Here is a 19017-nt window from a genome sequence, read left to right as displayed (position 1 = left end):
TAGGTAAGTAGGTAGTTAGGTAGGTATGTAGGTAAGTAGGTAAGTAGGTAGTTAGGTAGGTATGTAGGTAGGTATGTAGGTAAGTAGGTAAGTAGGTAGATATGTAGGTAGGTATGTAGGAAGGTAGGTAGGCAGGTACGTACATAGGTAGGTAGGTAAGTAGGTAGTTAGGTAGGTAGCTAGATAGGTAGGCATGTAGGCAAGTATGTACGTAGGCAGTTAGGTAGTTAAGTAGCTAGGGAGGGAGGGAGTTTTTTTCCTCTAATGTTAAAAGTCTAGGTGTCATCCTCAATGTTTTATATTTTGTTTTCTTCTTTTCTTCAGTCTCCTCCCTCATTCTTCTTATTTTCATCTACACACCATCAGCCTATTTTCAGAAGTTGCCCACAGTCGAGCCACTCTCATCCATGCGCTTGTTCTTTCTTACACTGATTACTGTAATTGTCCTCTCTCTGGGCTGCCACACAGATAAATCCATAAACTTCAGTTGGTCCATAATTCTGTTACCAGAGCTCCAACAACCGAACACACAACCCCAATTCTCAAATGGCTCCACTGGCTTTCTGCTCTGTCCTATCACATTTAATTTCTGATTCTCCTCTTCACTTCCATAACTTTGCTCCCCCACATCTCAGAAATGCACCAGCTTTACTCTCCTGGACTGTCTGATCCTTCTCTTCTTCCCAGCTCTCCCATCCATCTGCCAACCTCTTCACAATGGGTTTGAGAGCCTTCAGCCGTGCTGCTCTCCTCTGGTGTTTTCACCTGTCCATCCAAAATACTGAATAATTTCCCACATTTAAAACTTCACTTCAGTAATTTTGGGCAGTTAAGTGACTCTGTTGAATTAAAAAATCAAGAAATATGTCAACAATTATGCATTTTTCTCTCGTTATTTCAGCAGCAGGTGTTTTGTCTCGTTTCTTTTTCATCTGAAGGAAACAGAAAACGTATGTGAAAACACAAAACTTGGCTTGTTGTCAGCTGGTTGCCAGATTTTCTTCACAGCTTCCACCAGCTGAAAGCAAAATGGATTTTCCAAACAATTTGCTCACAGCTGAAGAACTGTTACACCAAACCTTTACAGGCGTTGTGCAGTTGTTACAGTAAAATCTTATCTGCACCTGAATGTTTCACATTCACAGTCACTTCATTTATTGCTGCTCTGATGTTTACAGCAGCAAAGCTTATTTAAATTGTGCATGCTTTCTGTCAAACCTACAATAAACATCTCGATTAGAGTGTTTTTGCATGTGTGTCACAAAAAACATGAACATGCTTTAATTAACTTGAGAAAATATGTTTTCTGCCAAAAATGACAAAGTGTGAATGTTCATAGCTGAATAACTAAATTTGTTGAAGTTGAACCTGAGTTGTCAAATCTATAAACAAGCAAAACAACAGCTTATAGCCAAAGGAAGGAAAATGCTAGTTCAAAGTCAAAAATGGCAAATATGATGGTTTAAAACCAGAAGTAACAAAAAAAAACAAAATTCAGAAAGGCCATCTGGATGGTTTCTTTTTTATTGAGACATTTCGTCCTTCATCCAAAGGACTTCATCAATCTGACGAGCCACGATAAACTAAGTCCCACAAGCAGCTCACCCACATAGTGGATCAACCAGTTTGCTGGTGATAAGATGGTTCCCAGGACAAGGGAGAGGTTAGGCCCCAGCAACCATCTTACCACCAGCAAACTGGTTGGTCCACTATGTGAGTGTGCTGCTTGTGGGACTCAGTTTATCGTGGCTCATCAGATTGATGAAGTTCTTTGGATGAAGGACGAAACATTGCAACAACAACAAAAAAAACATCCAGATAACTTGGCTGAACTTTGTTGGATTTTCTACCTGAATTATTGAGCATGAACTTTGAAGTAACAAAAGGTTAGCTAAAAGTTAAAAGTAGCAAAAGGCTAACCAAAGTTCAGCAGATGACTAGCTAAATGCTAAAGGTTTCAGAACTGTAGCCAAAAGCTAAAAGCTAAAATTAACAAAAGGATACTTAAAAGCTGAAATGGCAAAAGGCTCTAAACAAGTACAAGTATGCTGAAGCAGTAAAAAAAAAAAACCCACTAATTTGAAGAAATCAAAGACATTTTTAAGTACTGAGGAAACCATTTGTAAATAAAGTTAAAGTTTTGAAAAGTATAAAAGTTACATATACCAAAAGTCAAAACTTGTATCTCCTGAATGAGCTGAACGTTTTGATGCTTGAACGACTAAAATAGACCGAGTGATGCAGAGGTATTGACACTGAACAGCTGAGTAACTGGATGTTTTCTTTCTTTTCTTCCAGGTTTTATCCACACGTGTGGAGGCACATTAAAAGGGAGGAACGGGACAATAGAAAGCCCCGGGTTTCCTTACGGATATCCAAATGGAGCGAACTGTACCTGGGTGATTGTTGCTGAGGAGGGGAACAGGATTCATATAGTTTTTCAATCGTTCGCTGTGGAGGAGGAATATGACTTTTTATCTTTGTACGACGGGCATCCACACCCGGCTAACTTCAGGACGAGGTAAGAAAGAGGCGACCCTGAAAGCCACACACCATGAAGGCTGCGTTTGAAGGCTTGGGGGAGGGGGGGCAGGTGGGGGATGTGAGGAAGCGAAAGCTTCAGTGATCACTTCTGACGGAAAGGTCAACTTTAATGTACACATGACAGAGACTGTTTATTCTTGTCAGGGAAGGTGTCAGGCGAGCCAGGCGGGTGGTGTGAGAGTGGTGTTTGGCGTCAGATCTTTTCCTGAAAGATCTACGTGTCGAACCGATAAAAAGAAAACGCGTATTAAGATTCTCTGTGAGATTTCACGTGTGAGAAGCTGATTTTATGTGGAGAGCATCCAGTCTTGAAACACAGCGCTTTGACTTCAGTTTGTGTACCCTGCTGACGGTCTTAGAAGGCACTTAATGTAAGATTACCAATTTCAGAAATAAAAGCCGGAGCTGTCTCGTGTAAATGACACATGTTTTGATTCCAAAGCAAAGTGACCCATCAGCTGGGTCGTCCTTAGTAAAATCCTCTGCATTTTTCTCGAACGATGCTATGCTGACTTCAGTGACGCGTGGGTCAGCTCCGTCCTTTATTTAAACACTTCACAGCAGACGGAGGTGGAGAGAACAACCAGAACGTCAAACACAAAAGATCTCCGCGTGTTTGCTTTAGTCATTGAACAGGCAAACAACTGTTTACTCAGCGTGTTTTCAGGATTCTTACAGAAGCTGACATTAAGTGCTCTAGGATTTTCATTTCTTTGCATTTTGGTATTGGTTTTCAGGCAGACTTTTTCTTCAAGATTGTGTAGAAAACTGAAAAGCTCTTACGATTCAACAGACGAATAAAAACAAGGAATGTGTTGTGCAGATGATATTCATGATTCTAGTTGCAGAAAGCTGTAGTGCTGTTTTTTGGGGGTTTTTTTTGGTCACATGCCACCAAAACTGAGGCGATCATGATGTTTTTGCCCGTCAGTGTGCTTGTCTGTAGAAAAAAAACAAAAAAAAACTGAATACAGTAGTCCCTCTCTTATTGCGGTGGTTATGTCCCAGACACCCCAGCGATAGGTGAAAATCTGCAAAGTAGGGATGTTTTTTTTATTTTAGTATTTGTATATATTTTAAGACTTTATAAACCCTTCCCACACTCTTGCAATGTTCTTAAGAATGTTCTAAACTCTCTAAACTCTAAAAGAGCACAGCCAAAGAGCAGACAGACTGATGTTATGGTTACTAAGCCATTTGCCAGGGTGCACTGGCCATTGGGAGCACTGGGACATTTCCCGGTGGCCTTGCCCACTTTGGGCTGGGCCATTGGGAGCACTGGGACATTTCCCGGTGGCCTGGCCCACTTTGGGCTGGACCAAAGGCTTGGTTCGGGATGTGCTTGATTATTTTAACTAAATAATCCATGCCGCTCAGTCAGGTATCCATCTCACTAAAGTTCCCACAGCAGCGATGGGGAAAGACAGACCCCACCCCCTCCTTTCTCTTTCTGAGGCTGTCTATCACAGCAGAGCAAAGACACACAACATGTTGCGTGCCCACTTGTTGTGTGTCTCTGCTCTGCTGTGATAGACAGCCTCAGAAAGAGAAAGGATGGAGCCCCTCAGCAATCTCTGAGTGGGCCAGGCCACCAGGAAATGTCCTGGTGCTCCCGATGGTCAGTTCGCCCCTCATCACAATTGGTCACCTTCCATCAATCAGTCATTCGTGTGTTGTGTACAATCTTACGTTGAAAACCCGCAAAACAGTGAGTATGTGAAAATCAAGCCGCGGAGTACCAGTGTATAGCATGAACCACTGGACAGATTTCAATGAATCTTTCAAAAAGTAATTGTTGCATAAACAGCTACAACAGATTAACTTCGGGAGTCAACCTTTTTCAAGATGGCCACCAAGAATATATATAACACAGCCAGTTTTACAGATTTCAAGCTAAAACTTGGTGTGGTAGTTAGAATCATTCCCAGCACCACTTGTGAATCGTGACTGTGAGACCTGGACCCTCGGCTGTCACATTCTCTGAATGCCCTGAAGGTTCTGCCCTGCGACACATAATCCAAGCACAAACTGATCATTTGAGATATATTATTTAAAATTTCACCATTACTCTGGTAGTCAGTTCAATTCTGTCTGTTAGCAACATTTTTCATGAACCACTGGACACATTTTAATAAATTTTTCAGCGATTAATCATTGGATGTACAGTACGTCTATAAATGATAGATTGCAAATAACATAATTTACAAGGTTGTACCAAAATACCTATATGTTTGTCTTTTTTTCTTTAAAACTCTAGCATGAAAGTTGGCAGGCAAAATGCATTCCTTAAATTAATGCTAGACATTTAATTATCTTTGCTGTTAATCAAAGAGAAAGTTTGTTTTAAAAGTATTTTTTTTTTGTTAGCACTTTTTTGAGTTGGGATTGATTCGATCTGAGGAAGGCACAGAGGCTGCTGTTACTTATAGCAATGCTAATTATGCTAACGTCACTCATAATGACTAGTGACAGATGTTAGTCAGCGATAATGATTATTCTGTTATCCAGCTGACCAATCCTCTGCTTTGAATATGTTTAACAGCAGGAAGAGTGATAATTATAGTCAAATGAAGAAATGAATTATAAATCTGACATCTAATATTAAGTTGTTTTTTTCTCTCCATTTTTTTTGGACAAAGCTGCTAATTATTTTATTAGAGATCTTGTAGTAAATCACATCTGTATTGTAGTGCAGTTGTGTGTACAAGAAAAAAAAGTTAAACTATAAATTGGCAGGTGATATGCATTATTTAAAAAAATGCTAGACATTTAATTCTCTTTGATATTAATCATGTTTTAAAGTTTTTGTTTTTCTTTAAAAGGAAAAAGCCAGACAGGTTTTTTTTATTTCCTTCATCAAACCTCTAAAACCTACAGCTCCTATGTGCTGTGAACTGCAGAACCATCCATGCTAATGGAAAAATGTGGAAATGTTCAGATTTTAAACCTTTCAGAAGCGTCTTTTAAACATCTTAGTATCCTCTTGTGCTCATAAGCATGTGTCTCCATCAGTGGGGGGATGTGAAGCCTGCAAGTTTACTGTGAAGTACACAAGAAGAAAGAGAGCTAAACGATTCCTTCGGCCTATTTATGTAGCTCATCTTCAGTGGAAGTGGGCTGAGGTCACTCCATAATACAGAGGAGGATAAACAGCAAAAGAGCAGCAGTGATGGGAAACAACTCCACAACTGAATCATTGCTGATATTTTACTGCAGTTGCTGCATCACTTTAGATACTTGAAAGGTTCTGTTGCATAATGCTGTATGAAGGAGAGGTTTATAAACAGCTTGTCAACATGACCGCTGAGTCCGTATCATTTAATCAACACATCTCACATGTTCAACGTCTGCCACCAAAAGCCAAAGAATGAATAAATGAATGGACCAGGACATGTCTGCAGTCCAGACTTTGGTGTCTTCATGTTTAAACTGTGCTTTTGAGAAAATGTTTTTAATTGAACAGTTGTGTAGCTATTTTAATGAAAAAAAATGTCAGTAACATACAAGTTTTAGTGGAATCAAATATTGCCCTTTGCATGAATTATTTGGCAAGCCATCAACATTTTTTGTATATTTTTTTTATTTTAGACTGATGACTTCATTCATCGTTGATGCAGAAAAACTGGTTCATGCATTTGTCACGTCTATTGCAATGGTTTAAAGTCTGGGTGTCCAAATACTTCTTTAAAACGTCTTCAGTTAATCCAAAATGCTGCTGCCAGAGTCTTAACTGGAGTTAGTAGGAGAGATCATCTCTCTCCAGTTTTAGTTTCTCTCCATTGGCTCCCTGTCAAATCCAGAATAGAATTCAAAATCTTACTTCTAACCTACAAAGATCTCAACAACCTAGATCCATGTTTTTTTTTTCCTGTTTTTGTTTTTCTTGGGCATTTTATTTTTGGCTATATAGTATTTGAATGTACAGAAGTCTGTCACTCAGCAATCATCATTAATAATCTTTAATATTGGACACTTTAAATCTTTGGACCACACTCTGAACCTGAGACACTAAACTGCATCTGGATCTGATTGATAAAGCTGAATGGATTTTCTTTTTTACTAAATCAATAAATGTTCAAATATATTTTGTGCTGAGGGCGGCACATTGGAGCAGCATTGGATGGGGTTGAGATGGTTTAGGGGCAGGGCAGCCGACATGGGACCCAAAGGCCGTGGGTTCGATCCCCGGTCATTGCACATCTCGTGGTGTCTCTGAGCAGGACACCCAATACCAAATTGCTCCCTGGGCAGCTTACATAGCTGCCCACTGCTCCACCTGGGTGTATCCCAGGTTCCATGGGTGAAATGCAGAGAACCAATTTCATCGGAACTTACAATGATGACATCACATTGCACTTTAATTATTATTATTTATATTTGAGAACTTATGGTTCCATATTTTCTTAAAATAGAACTTTGCTCTCAGACTGCAGGTTTACTTGTTGTTCCTAGAGTTTCCAAGAGCAGACTGGGAGGAAGATCTTTCAATTATCAGGCTCCTCTTTTGTGGAGCCAACTTCCAGTTTCTGTCCGTGAGGCTGATACATTGTCCAGTTTAAAGACTGGAATTAAGACTTTGCCATCCATCCATCCATCCATCCATCCATCCATCCATCCATCCATCCATCCATCCATCCATCCATCCATCCATCCATCCATCCATCCATCCATCCATCCATCCATCCATCCATCCATCCATCCATTTTCTTCCGCTTATCCAGGGTTGGGTCACGGTGGTAACAGCCTAAGTAGGGAGGTCCAGACTTCCTTCTCCCCAGCCACTTGGGCCATCACTTCCGGGGGAATCCCGAGGCGTTCCCAGGCCAACCGAGAAACATAGTCCTTCCAGCGTGTCCTGGGTCTTCCTCTGGGCCTCCTTCCGGTGGGACGTGTCCGGAACACCTCACCAGGGAGGCGTCCAGGAGGCATCCTAAACAGATGCCCAAGCCACTTCAACTGGCTCCTCTCGATGTGGAGAAGCAGCGGCTCTACTCTGAGTCCCTCCCGGATAATTGAGCTTCTCACCCTATCTCTAAGGGAGAGCCCAGACACCCTGCAGAGAAAACTCATTTCGGCCGCTTGTATCCGAGATCTCATTCTTTCGGTCACAACCCAAAGCTCGTGACCATAGATGAGGGTAGGAATGTAGATCGATCGGTAAATTTAGAGTTTCGCCTTTTGACTCAGCTCTCTCTTCACCACGACAGACCGGTACAGCGCCTGCTTCACTGCAGACGCTGCACCTATCCGCCTATCGACCTCACGCTCCATTTTTCCCTCATTCATGAACAAGACCCCAAGATACTTGAACTCCTCCACTTGGGGTAGGACCTCCTCCCTGACCCAGAGAGGGCACTCTACCCTTTTCCGGCTCAAGACTATGGCCTCTGATCTTCATCCCGGCCGCGTCACATTCAGCTGCGAACCGCTCCAGCGAAAGCTGTAGATCATGATCTGATGAAGCCAATAAGACCACATCATCTGCAAAAAGCAGAGACGCAATCCTAAGGCCACCAAAACGGATCCCCTCAACACCTTGGCTGCACCTATAAATTCTGTCCATAAAAGTTATGAACAGAATCGGTGACAAAGAGCAACCTTGGCGGAGTCCAACTCTCACCGGGAACAAGCCCGACTTACTCCCGGCGATGTGGACCAGGCTCTGACACGGTCATACAGGGACCTAACAGCCCGTATCAAAGGGCCCGGTACCCCATACTCCCAGAGTATCCCCCACAGGGTTCCCCGAGGGACACGGTCGAATGCCTTCCCAAGTCCACAAAGATCATGTAGACCGGTTGGGCAAACTCCCACGCACCCTCCAGGACCCTGCTGAGAGTGTAGAGCTGGTCCAGTGTCCCACGGCCAGGACAAAAACTGCACTGTTCCTCCTGAATCCGAAGTTCGACTATCCGACGGACCCTCCTCTCCAGAACCCCCGAATAGACCTTACCAGGGAGGCTTAAGAGCGTGATTCCCCTGTAGTTGGAACACACTCTACGGTCCCCCTTTTTGAATAGGGGGACCACCACCCCGGTCTGCCAATCCAGGGGAACTTCCCCCGATGTCCATTGTTTATAAATGTCAATAAAAAAGACAGATGTAAAGGACCAAAAAACTAGAGTTGAACGCCGACCCTCAATACCAAAAGTAGCTATGAACCTTTTTGAGGCGTGATGTGTGTTTTTGCACATTAGTATCTGTAAAAAGTTCAATTATAACTGTTTTTATTCTACCATACACCAGTATTTGGTGTTCTTCCTTTATTTCCCTTTAAATTAATTCAAATTTTAATTTTTTTTAATCTTCTTTTGGCTGTTTTCTTCTTCAGGGGTCACCGCAGTGAACTGAATCACTTGAAGACTCGGCAATTATTTTTTACGCCACATGTCCTTCCTGACGCAACCACAGACCACCGAGCTACCACAGCCCTCTGTGTGGAGCAGAGAGATGCTATCTAGGGAGCAGATGGTGGGGGTTAAGGGCCTTGCTCAAGGGCTCAGAGTGGGGCAAATGAGGGTGGAGGCAGGTGTGGGTGCTTCACCTTTCCCACCCACATTTTAATGTTGTCAGTACCAAGAATTGATCCAGCGATCTTCAGATCACAGGCCCACCTTATCTAACCTCTGCACCACCACTCCCGCATTTATTCTGTTATAAGTAACACTGATAAATTACAAATGTACAATAAAAGTAATTTTGTGTAAGTTATTAAAATTCTTCTATTGGATAAATTATTTTAAAACATTTTTTCTTCCTGTTTTTGTTTTTCTTGGGCATTTTCATTTTTGGCTCTGCAGAATTTGAATGTACAGAAGTCTGTCACTCTGCAATCATCTGTAATCATCTTTAATATTGGACACTTTAAAGCTTTCAGACACACTCTGAACCTCAGACACTAAACTACATCTGGATCTGATTGATAAAACAGATTTTTTTTTACTAAATCCATAAATGTTCAAATATATTTTGTGCTGAGGGCGACACATTGGAGCAGTGTTAGAGCTGTCGCCTCACAGCAAGAAGGTCACAGATTCAAAACCCACCTGGGGCATTCCTGTTTGGTGTTTGCATGTTCTCCTATACCTTAGAACAAAACATGCACGTTAGGGTAAATGGTAACTCTGAACAGTCCCTAGATATGAATAATTGTCCGTTTGTCTTTACGTGGTCCTGTGATGGACTGGAAACCTGTCCAGGGTGTCCTCTGCTGAGGGACCAGCCGAATGGCTGCTAGATAGGCACCAGCTCTGGTACCCTGCACACAATGTGGGTAAATACAACGGATGGACAAATTCAGCAATGGTGCATCTCTAGACTTGTTATTCTGAATCTTGCTGAAATCCAGAACCTTCCTCCTTTGGGCTTGAACGTGTATAATTGTTCCAACAAATCAACCTCTAAACATGACAGGTGACCAGTGAGGTCAGGATAGGAGGAGAACCGCCTCCTTAGCTTCTGTTTTACTAGGACTACAATGTGAACAGCAGTGCAAGTCAAGTGAATAATAAAAATGGATTTAAACGACGTCATTCAGACTATGCTCAAATTCAGCAAATATCTTCTCTAGGGTGTGCAGCGAAGCTTCAAAATTATATTTCAGTATATTTTTATGAGTATAGGGGAGAAAAGCTAACTGTGACTTTTGTAAGTGATTGCAGCTTGCAGGTAGCAGAAAATACTGCAAACAAATAAGAGGTATTTTTCTTCAGTTTTGTTTTTTATGAGCTACTCTGCATGATGACAGTGCAAATATATTGTTACAAGGGCCCTGCAACAGCTCTCATACTGCAATAGCATTGCCAAGTCAAATACAAGCATTCGCATATTTTAAAATTGTTTTTCCCATGAAAATGTTCAGTAAAATATAACATACTGCCTTCAACAATATTTAATAATTACTGCTGGAAATGGTTCCAGTGACTCCCTCATCCCAGAACAGAGGTGTAAAGATAATGGATGGTTGCATGGATGAAGATATTTAAACTACCAGCTGTTCTAAGAGTCTGCACAATACACTGTCACCTCATTAAAAAGAAATATAAATTTTAACAAAATCCATCAATAAAAACTAAGCTATTAAAGTTTAAACACCACCTGGCTGGGCATCAAAACCTCAGCCAAACAGTCTGTAAATACATCCAAAGTTTCATAAATTGCTTGGTCTGTTCAAAATGCTCGTACAGATCGAAGCAGACTTTAAGTCTTTTGTTTTCCTTTAGACCTTCTTCTGACCTTTAACAAGGTCTTGCCTGGTTGAACACTGAACGGGGAAAGAAGTTTGATTTGTTTTTACCTTTAACTGTAGTTTTCTTGTGCATTTCATACAATACTGGTCTTTGTTGGAGGTCTGTGTGTCAGGTTTTCTTTCGTGGCAGATCAGGACAGAAGAACCCAGTTGCGCAGGCAGGACTCAGGAGGCAAATGTATAAAATAAAAATGCTTTTAATAATAATAATAAATCAAAAAGGCTGACATGGCAGCAAAACTTACATGGCCTCAAGAAACACGATCACTTTGGCAGGACAAGACAGGACATACCCAACGACGAACCGACAAAGACAGAACTGACAGACAGACTTTATATACACACAAACAGGACATGACACAGGTGACAATCATCAGAACAATCAATTCAGACACAAGGGAGAACAGACAGGGGGAAGGCCCACTAGATGGTGCCATCCTGACACTGTGCTGTTGAAGCCAAACCACTATTTTCTGAAGGAGCAGTAGAATTCCAGAGGCGATGCTGCTCTCTACTTCCTAATGGTGCACCAGCAAGTGACTTGGACCTTAACAGGGATGTTGGCTGTAAAAGTACATCTCAAAAAAATTTAAATATCATGAAAAAGTTATTTTTGTCGATCGTTTCAGAAAGTGAAACAAATATATTATACACAAAGTGAAATATTTCAAGCCTTTATTTCTTGTAATTTTGAAGATTATTGTGGGGATGGTGACCTCTTGTGTGTCCTGCTCTCCTTCTGTCAATCACTTCCTGTCTCCCTACACCTGTGATGCTTCACAGGTGTTGGCACTTGTCTCATTAGTATTCTGTGTTTAAGTCTGTTTGTGAGACTTCTTCATTGTCTGGGCATCGTTGGGTATGGTCTCGTCTGCTCCTTGTGTTTCCCGAGAATTTACCTGTCCATCTAAGTTTTGGCTGCCACGTCAGCATATTTATTTATATTATTATAGTATTTTATTTTACTCTGCTGAGTCTCTGAGTCCTTGCCTGTATTTGGGGTCTACCTGCTCCTGCAGACCCTGGCAATCATGGTTTAATGAAAACCCAAAATTCAGTGTCTGGGACCTTGATTTCCAAATGACATGCAAAATGTACTTTCATCTGAAACGATGACATTGGACCTGTAGTGAACTAAGCCTCAGGTCAAAACCTGGACCTTCCTGGGACAGGAACTGTTATTTAATTGATTTGAGTCCAGAAACACAAGTTAAGCTCATCCAGAGACTTCTAAGTGTGTCCTGCACTAATCAATTGAAAGAACACTCTCTTTTTTATTATCATTACTATTTTACAATATCTTGATAATCAAAGTGTGTTTAGTTCAAATCATTTTTAAATGTTGAAGTGAACTACTCATTTTAAATCAACTGTGAAACAGTATTAATGATTTTTAATCCTCATTCAAAGTAGAAATCAAGTTAATGTCTGTTACAGAGTAATTATTCATTTTCTTGATCTTCTGTCTGAAATGAGCAAGTGTGATGTCGGTCAAAAGTCGGAGACAGTCGCAAACAAGTTTATTGGAACGAACTGTCATGTTTTTAAAACCTCTCAGACATAAATAAAGAAGCTGGCACCTGCTGTCTGTCATCTCGCCTAAACATTTCTCTGTCTGTTCCAAAAACATCTCACTGTTTTTCTGACTTGTAGTAACCTCTTACGTCACTAAAACCACACCCCTGTTGGCTCTTTCAGCCAATCAGGACTTCCCAAATGAACCAGAAACAGAACTCTTTAAATGTCGACACTTCCTAGTTCCAAACAGTCCGGAGAGCAGAACCGAACAGAAAAGTTGCTGGAGAGAACAAGAAGTTCCAGACATGATCTGAAGTTCTTCCGAGTCTCGTGGGAATTATGGAATCTTCCACATTTGAGTGGAACTCTGATGGGCTCACAGCTCATGTGAGTCCACCTGAGAGGTGAGCGTGGTGTTGAACGAAGTACCGTCACTACTTCGGACGATTCGCAGCTGTTCCTATGGAGACGCTGGAAAGGTAGCGTTAAATGGAACTCCGTACCAGTGGAGACATCTTCTACAAGGTAACGAGTCCCTCACTACCAAAGTGTACCGAGGTTGAGCTGGGTTCGGATGGAGGGTGCCATTCGTTATCAACACACTTTTCCCTCATCCATTTCCTCTCCATTTAAACTCCTTCATTTTCCCATCTTTAAACTTCTATCTTGCCAGTAATCATCCGGATATTTTCAGAAATGTCTGTTGCATTTTAGTTGCAAGTGAGAAATCATGGCCGTATGGTTTCTCATTGTAAAGCTCATTAATTAAGCTGTGTTATTGCGTTCAATCAGAATAGTCACGTGTACAATGTTTGATGTTAAATTTTGATTCTGTTAATAAATGACCACATTCATTTTGATGGGTCAAAGAAAATTAACATCTCACGTCACTGATTAAACCATCTCCCACACAGTATCTCTGTCACATATCTGTCAAGTAGCTCGAAAAAGAGAGAATCTGTTTAAATTAAGTATCATATCAGGTACTTGAACTAGTCCAGATATTATAACATGTAGTGGAGCTCCGAAGCTAAATGAAGCTAACCGACCTATTTCACTACAGACCACTGAGCACCAGTCCAGTTCTATTTCTCCTCAGTGCAGGTAACATGCTTCTGATGGTGTCTCTGGTTCAGGAGTGGCTTGACTTGAGGAATTAGACATTTGTAGCTCATGTCTAGGAGTTAATTAGCTGATTGTCAAATTCAGAATTGATTTCAAAATCTTACTTCTATCCTACAAAGCTCTCAACAACCTAGATCCATCTTATATTACAGATATTATTGTTCCATATTTTCCTAACAGAGCACTTTGCTCTCAGACTGATGGTTTACGTGTGGTTCCCAGAGTTTCCAAAAGCAGACTGGGAGGAAGATCTTTCAGTTTTCAGGCTCCTCTCTTGTGGAACCAACTTCCACTTTCTGTCTGTAAGGCTGACACATTGTCCAGTTTTAAGACTGGGCTTAAGACTTTCTTTTTTGTTAGGGTTGGCTTATTATGCTGCTATAGGCTCAGACTACTGGAGGACAAATTGACCTCAATGAATTGTTAAAATTGAATAGTTTTCATTTGATGCTATTTCTATCTTAACATGTGATTCTTGACCTGCCATTGTGTATCTGTTCCTCCTTCCTGTTCCTCTCAAATCCAACTGGTCGAAACAGATGGTTGCTTGTCCTGAGCCTGGTTCTGCTGAAGGTTTCCTCCTAATGAAGATTTTCCTTTCCACTGTTGCCTTCATGTTTGCTCAAGATGAGTTTGTGATGGAGTTGAATTCAAAGCAGTCTGCTCCTCAGATAAATAATCTTAAATTTATTTTATATTATATGAATGTTTCTGTGCAGTGCCCTGAGACGACGTCTGTTGTGACTTGGGGCTGTACATAAACTAAACTGAAATGAACTGAATTGAATTAGAGTGCGACACCATGGAGTTTACAATATTGAACCTATTGATGATTTTCTCATTTTGAGACACTGAACTTGGATTTTAATGATTTGTAAGCTGTAATCATCAAAATTACAAGAATTAAAGCTTTGAGATACTTCACTCTATGCGTAATGAATCTATACTGTAATATGAGTTTGACTTTTTAAAATGATTGGCAAAAAATACAACTTTTTAACGAGATTTAATTGTTTTTAAATGCAGTTGAGGAAATATATTTTAGAATAATCATGACTAGGATCTTAATGATCGATGCCAGAATGCAAATAGTGGGCGGGTCGGCTGGGGGGGAGGGGTCAGGGGGTCCTCCCCCAGAAAATTTTGAATTAAGTAGGTTACATTTTCTGCATGTTGGTGTATGTTAATGGGTTGTTAAACATCTATGTTCACATACATATGTAAACACTCTCATCCTACCCCCCCCCTCCACCTTACTTTACGGTTCCAAGCAGACTCTTCTCCTTTGAATTTGTTGTTGGACACCACACGTGGAACTTTCCAGGTGCCTCCTCCTGCCCATGTACGGCTGCCTGGTTAACTCAGCACTCACCCCCACCACTCTTTTAGGGGTGGAGATTTTTTAAGAGTAGAGGCGGGAACGCTACTTGAAGGGGCAGCTCGTATGTGATATTAAGAAGCTCGTACGTGGCTGTTGTTTTAAAACAAGTGTTTATGTAATTATTTTCAGTTTATGTAACCAGTATATGTTTTATTCGTTCAAGGCAGTCATATGTGTTCATAGCTTTATTATTAGTGAGCCTGGTAGTTACTAGATCCTAGCAAACAGTTGCTGGAACACACCCTGTCAAAAAAAGAGTTCCCAGATCCTGTTCCAGTAGGATCCAGCTCAAATTAAGCACTGATCATGACTAAAACAACCATTTTTCATGCCAAACAACTTGTGTATATCTTTTGTCATTCAACCTTTATTTAGACAGGTTAATCCCATTGAGTCTCGGGGACTCATTTACAAGAGAGACATGATTTCTTAACAAAGAGTGATGACAACAATGAATAACAACGACAACAATAGACAGTCATAAAATAGTCAGAGGTATACAAATTTAAGTTTCTCTCTCTCTCTCTCTTTTTTTTTTTAACAAATAAAAACAATCAAAACAAAATAGCAACCAAAAGGACAATCTACAATATTCTTCAATGTGCACATAGCAAACTGCTTACTGCAGGCACAATGAGGCCACGCCCCCTACTTACACTGCACATCCCTTCATTATCTGCATAGATGATTTTTTTAACCCGTGACTACTAAGACCATTACGAGCCCACAGCTTTGTACGATTGAAGCTTTTGAAGCATTTAACCTTGTTGACTACAAAAACTGAAAGAAGCTTTAATATTTTATTGAATAGATTTGATGTATGGCAATAGAGCTAAATTGCGATTGAAGCATTGCATGTCAATTTTGTGTGTGTGTTTGTGCATACATATATATATATATATATATATATATATTTTTTTTTTTTTTTAATTTTCTGAAGCCATGTAGATGTGTAAAAAGTGCCACATCCTGTCAAGAAAAAAATTGTTTTGACTTCAAACAAAGTCATAAGCAGATACGCTTTTGTTATCTTGTTAGGTTCCCCACTGTGTTCACCCTCAAGCTTTAAAATATCAAATGTATTTGCCACGACTGAGTAATTTTTAGGTCAATATTAGAAAACGGCATGAAACTTGAATTTGGTTTTATCATTCCACAATATTTTACACGTTTTTTAATCATTTTGTGAGAAAAACAGAGAAAACCCATGCATGCACGGAGAGAACATGCAAACTCCACCCAGAAAGGTCCCTGGCTGGGATTTGGACCAGCGGCCTGCTCGCAGAGAGGTGGTAGCTCTAGTAACGGCACCACTGTGCCATCCAATGAAGTTTATATAGTTGCTAAATTCATCTGAAACCATCCAGGTCTCTCTTGTAAATGCGTCCTCGTGGCTCATTGCGACTAACCTGTTTAAATAAAGGTTGAATGAAAGAATCCTGACACTCCTAATGAAGGAGGCTGTTCTCTACGTTCTTGTGCTTTTTTTGTTTTTCAGAGTACTAAAATGTATCACGGTTTCGGACAGTGTGGTGTCCTGCCAGTAAGAGATATTTTCATGAGTTTTTACTGTGCCTCCAGGGCCCCAGGTGTATGCTAGAAGAGCTTCAGCAGGCAATTAATTCTGCCTCAACAAAAATCCCAAGAAAGGAGGAAAAAAGTCTCTTACATTTTTTTTTACCTATTTAACTCTGAAAGGCTGCACATACTGTACTTTCCCATCCTCTCCCTCCAAACATCTTCTGAAAGATGCTTATTCCCACATGGTGACATCTGAAGCCATTTCTGCTTTTCTTCTCTTCTTGCCCCTTGTTGCACGTGGATGGTATTTCACGTAGGAGTAAGAAGGTGACCACAGAGGCCGACAACCTTGTTCTGAGCTTTTCCTTCCATCTTTTCAGGACATCTATAAATAGAAACCTTGATCAAGACTTATGAGTCTTTTAATTTATTAATGGTATTAACTAATTAATTAAGGCCAAACTTCAGAGGGGAACATGACAAAAGCGACAATGATGTTTTAACATGAAAAAGAATCGACATCCCCATGATGGAACTGATTAGTGTGTCTCCCTACTGATGTGTGTATTCTCTTTGCTCTGAAGTTTCCCAGCATCCCTCTTGATCGGTGCTGCATTTACATGTTGTTTAATCCCTCTGTGCCTGGGAATGGCTGGATGATGTGCTCATTATTATCCAACATATATAGAAGACAGGAGAGTTAAAGACTGGTGAAGTAAATAAATAGCTACTCCTTTATCTCTTTTTTAATGATTCAATAAAATAATTGTTTTTTAACTAGGTTGACTTTTAACCTGCTGTATTTATACAGAGATGGACAAGCATACATTAAACATTTTGATATTTAGTTTTTAAGTTTTGCTGTACTCAAATTAATCTTTCTTTAGTCCGTGAATGAAACAGTGCCTAGTTAAACCCTGCAGCCTTACATGTATACTGTAACCGTCTTACTTGTCACTTGCTGTATTTTTGACCTCGTCATGGAGAAAATAGGGGGAAATGGAAATTCCCTCAAATCATGCATTTGTCTGTTCTTGCATGTTGTGAGCATGATAACTTGAAAACTAGGTGAGGGAACAACTTCCATTTTGGTGTGTGGCTGGCTTAATAAAGTTTCCTTTCAAAAATTGGGCTCCCATGTCAGAATCCAAGATGGCTGCCATTATATATATCTGTCCATCTTGGGATCTGGTTAATAAAAAAAAAAAATAAAAATAAAAAAAAAAAATATATATATATATATATATATATATATATATATATATATATATATATATATGCTGACTTCCATTGTATCATGTTGCTGCAGCTAGGTAAAAGAAAGGTCATTGTCAAAAATTGGGTTGCCATGTCAAAATCCAAGATGACCACGTCATATACTGTATATTAGTAAACTGACCATCCTAATTATTTGAGGAAACTATGCTTTCTAGTTTTTACAAGTTTTTAAAATGATAGTTTCCTCAAATGATTGTAGTGGCCAAATAATATTCTATGGGGCCAAGGCCACCATTGGCCACCCCCTGACTCTGCCATTGTGCCTAGTTATGGAAAAGTCTTCAGGATCCGTCACTCTGCACTACCTCAAATAAGCAAAATAAATCCATCCATCATCTTTATCCACTTCTTCCTTTTCGGGTTGCAGGGGTCACTGGTTCCCATGTCCAGCCATCACTGTGCAAAAGGCGGGGGACACCCTGGACAGGTCTCCAGTTCATCACAGGGACACATAGAGACAAACAACCATTCACTCTCTCACTCACACCTAGAGACAATTCAGAGTTACCAATCAGCCTAACATGCATGTTTTTGGTCTGTGGGAGGAAACTGGAGTACCTGGAGAAAACCCACGCATGCGAAGAGAGAACAGGAAAACTCCACCCAGAAGGGTCCCCGAGCCGGGACTTGAACCAGGATGACCTGCTCTCTGAGAGGTGGCAGCTCTACCAACTCTACCACCGTGCTGCCCAGCAAAGTAAAAATAAATAAGTTAAATAAATAAATTAAATCCCCTCTCTTTTTTTCTACACAGTGTAACTCCTCCTCACTTGAATATCTTGCACCAAAAACATTAAGGTTTACTTGCCTTCCCTGTTCAGTTTTAGTCCAGAAAAACACTCATTTCAAAACTAAACAAACATTCAATATTCAAATCTCTCATCAATGGGAGACAATGACTAACAGCTTGTAACATTTTGCAGTTTTTCTAGTTCCCCTGAGTAGACACACCAACCTGGATGCTTCTGACACATTTTGACTTCAACACCGGTGCGGCTGATCATATTAAAGGACACAAAAAGCTGCTGACACCTTGTTAGAGTGCATTTTGCTGAGCTCACGTGTGAGCCAGCAGGCATGTAATTTAAGAAACAAATGAGGTAGGACAAAAAGAAACAGAAGAAGAATTGGAACAATCATCTCATTGGAAATCTTTTCCTGGCTTTTCCCCACTTGTGTAAATAGTTAAACACAAACTGAAAATGTGGCAGAGTCAGCTCTATGTCTTCATGTCCCTGAAGGAAGATGTCCCTCATATTACTTCCTTCATTCAAATAGCTCAGGGTGGGCAACCTTTTCTTTCAGAGGGCCAAAATAAAAAATAAATAAATGTAAATTTTCATATGCTCTGAATTCCTAGATCTCCTCTGAAGGCATAAAAGGCTCTGAAGGTTCTCTGCTG

The 19017-nt window shown here is 40.4% G+C and overlaps 1 protein-coding gene across 1 annotated transcript in view; it reads left to right on the top strand.

Moving 5' to 3' along the window:
* LOC119410362 (CUB and sushi domain-containing protein 3) overlaps positions 1 to 19017 on the top strand; it is a 416314-nt gene that overhangs the window by 37927 nt on the left and 359370 nt on the right. The window contains exon 2 of the mRNA XM_037677273.1: positions 2299 to 2521. Coding sequence (XP_037533201.1) covers positions 2299 to 2521 — 223 coding nt within the window. The remainder of the gene's footprint in view (positions 1 to 2298; positions 2522 to 19017) is intronic.

Source organism: Nematolebias whitei, chromosome 5 (genome assembly GCF_014905685.2).
Source record: "Nematolebias whitei isolate Nwh7 chromosome 5, NemWhi1, whole genome shotgun sequence".
In the NCBI taxonomy this organism is placed as follows: Eukaryota; Metazoa; Chordata; class Actinopteri; order Cyprinodontiformes; family Rivulidae; genus Nematolebias; species Nematolebias whitei.
This window is presented reverse-complemented; position numbering and strand designations above follow the sequence as displayed.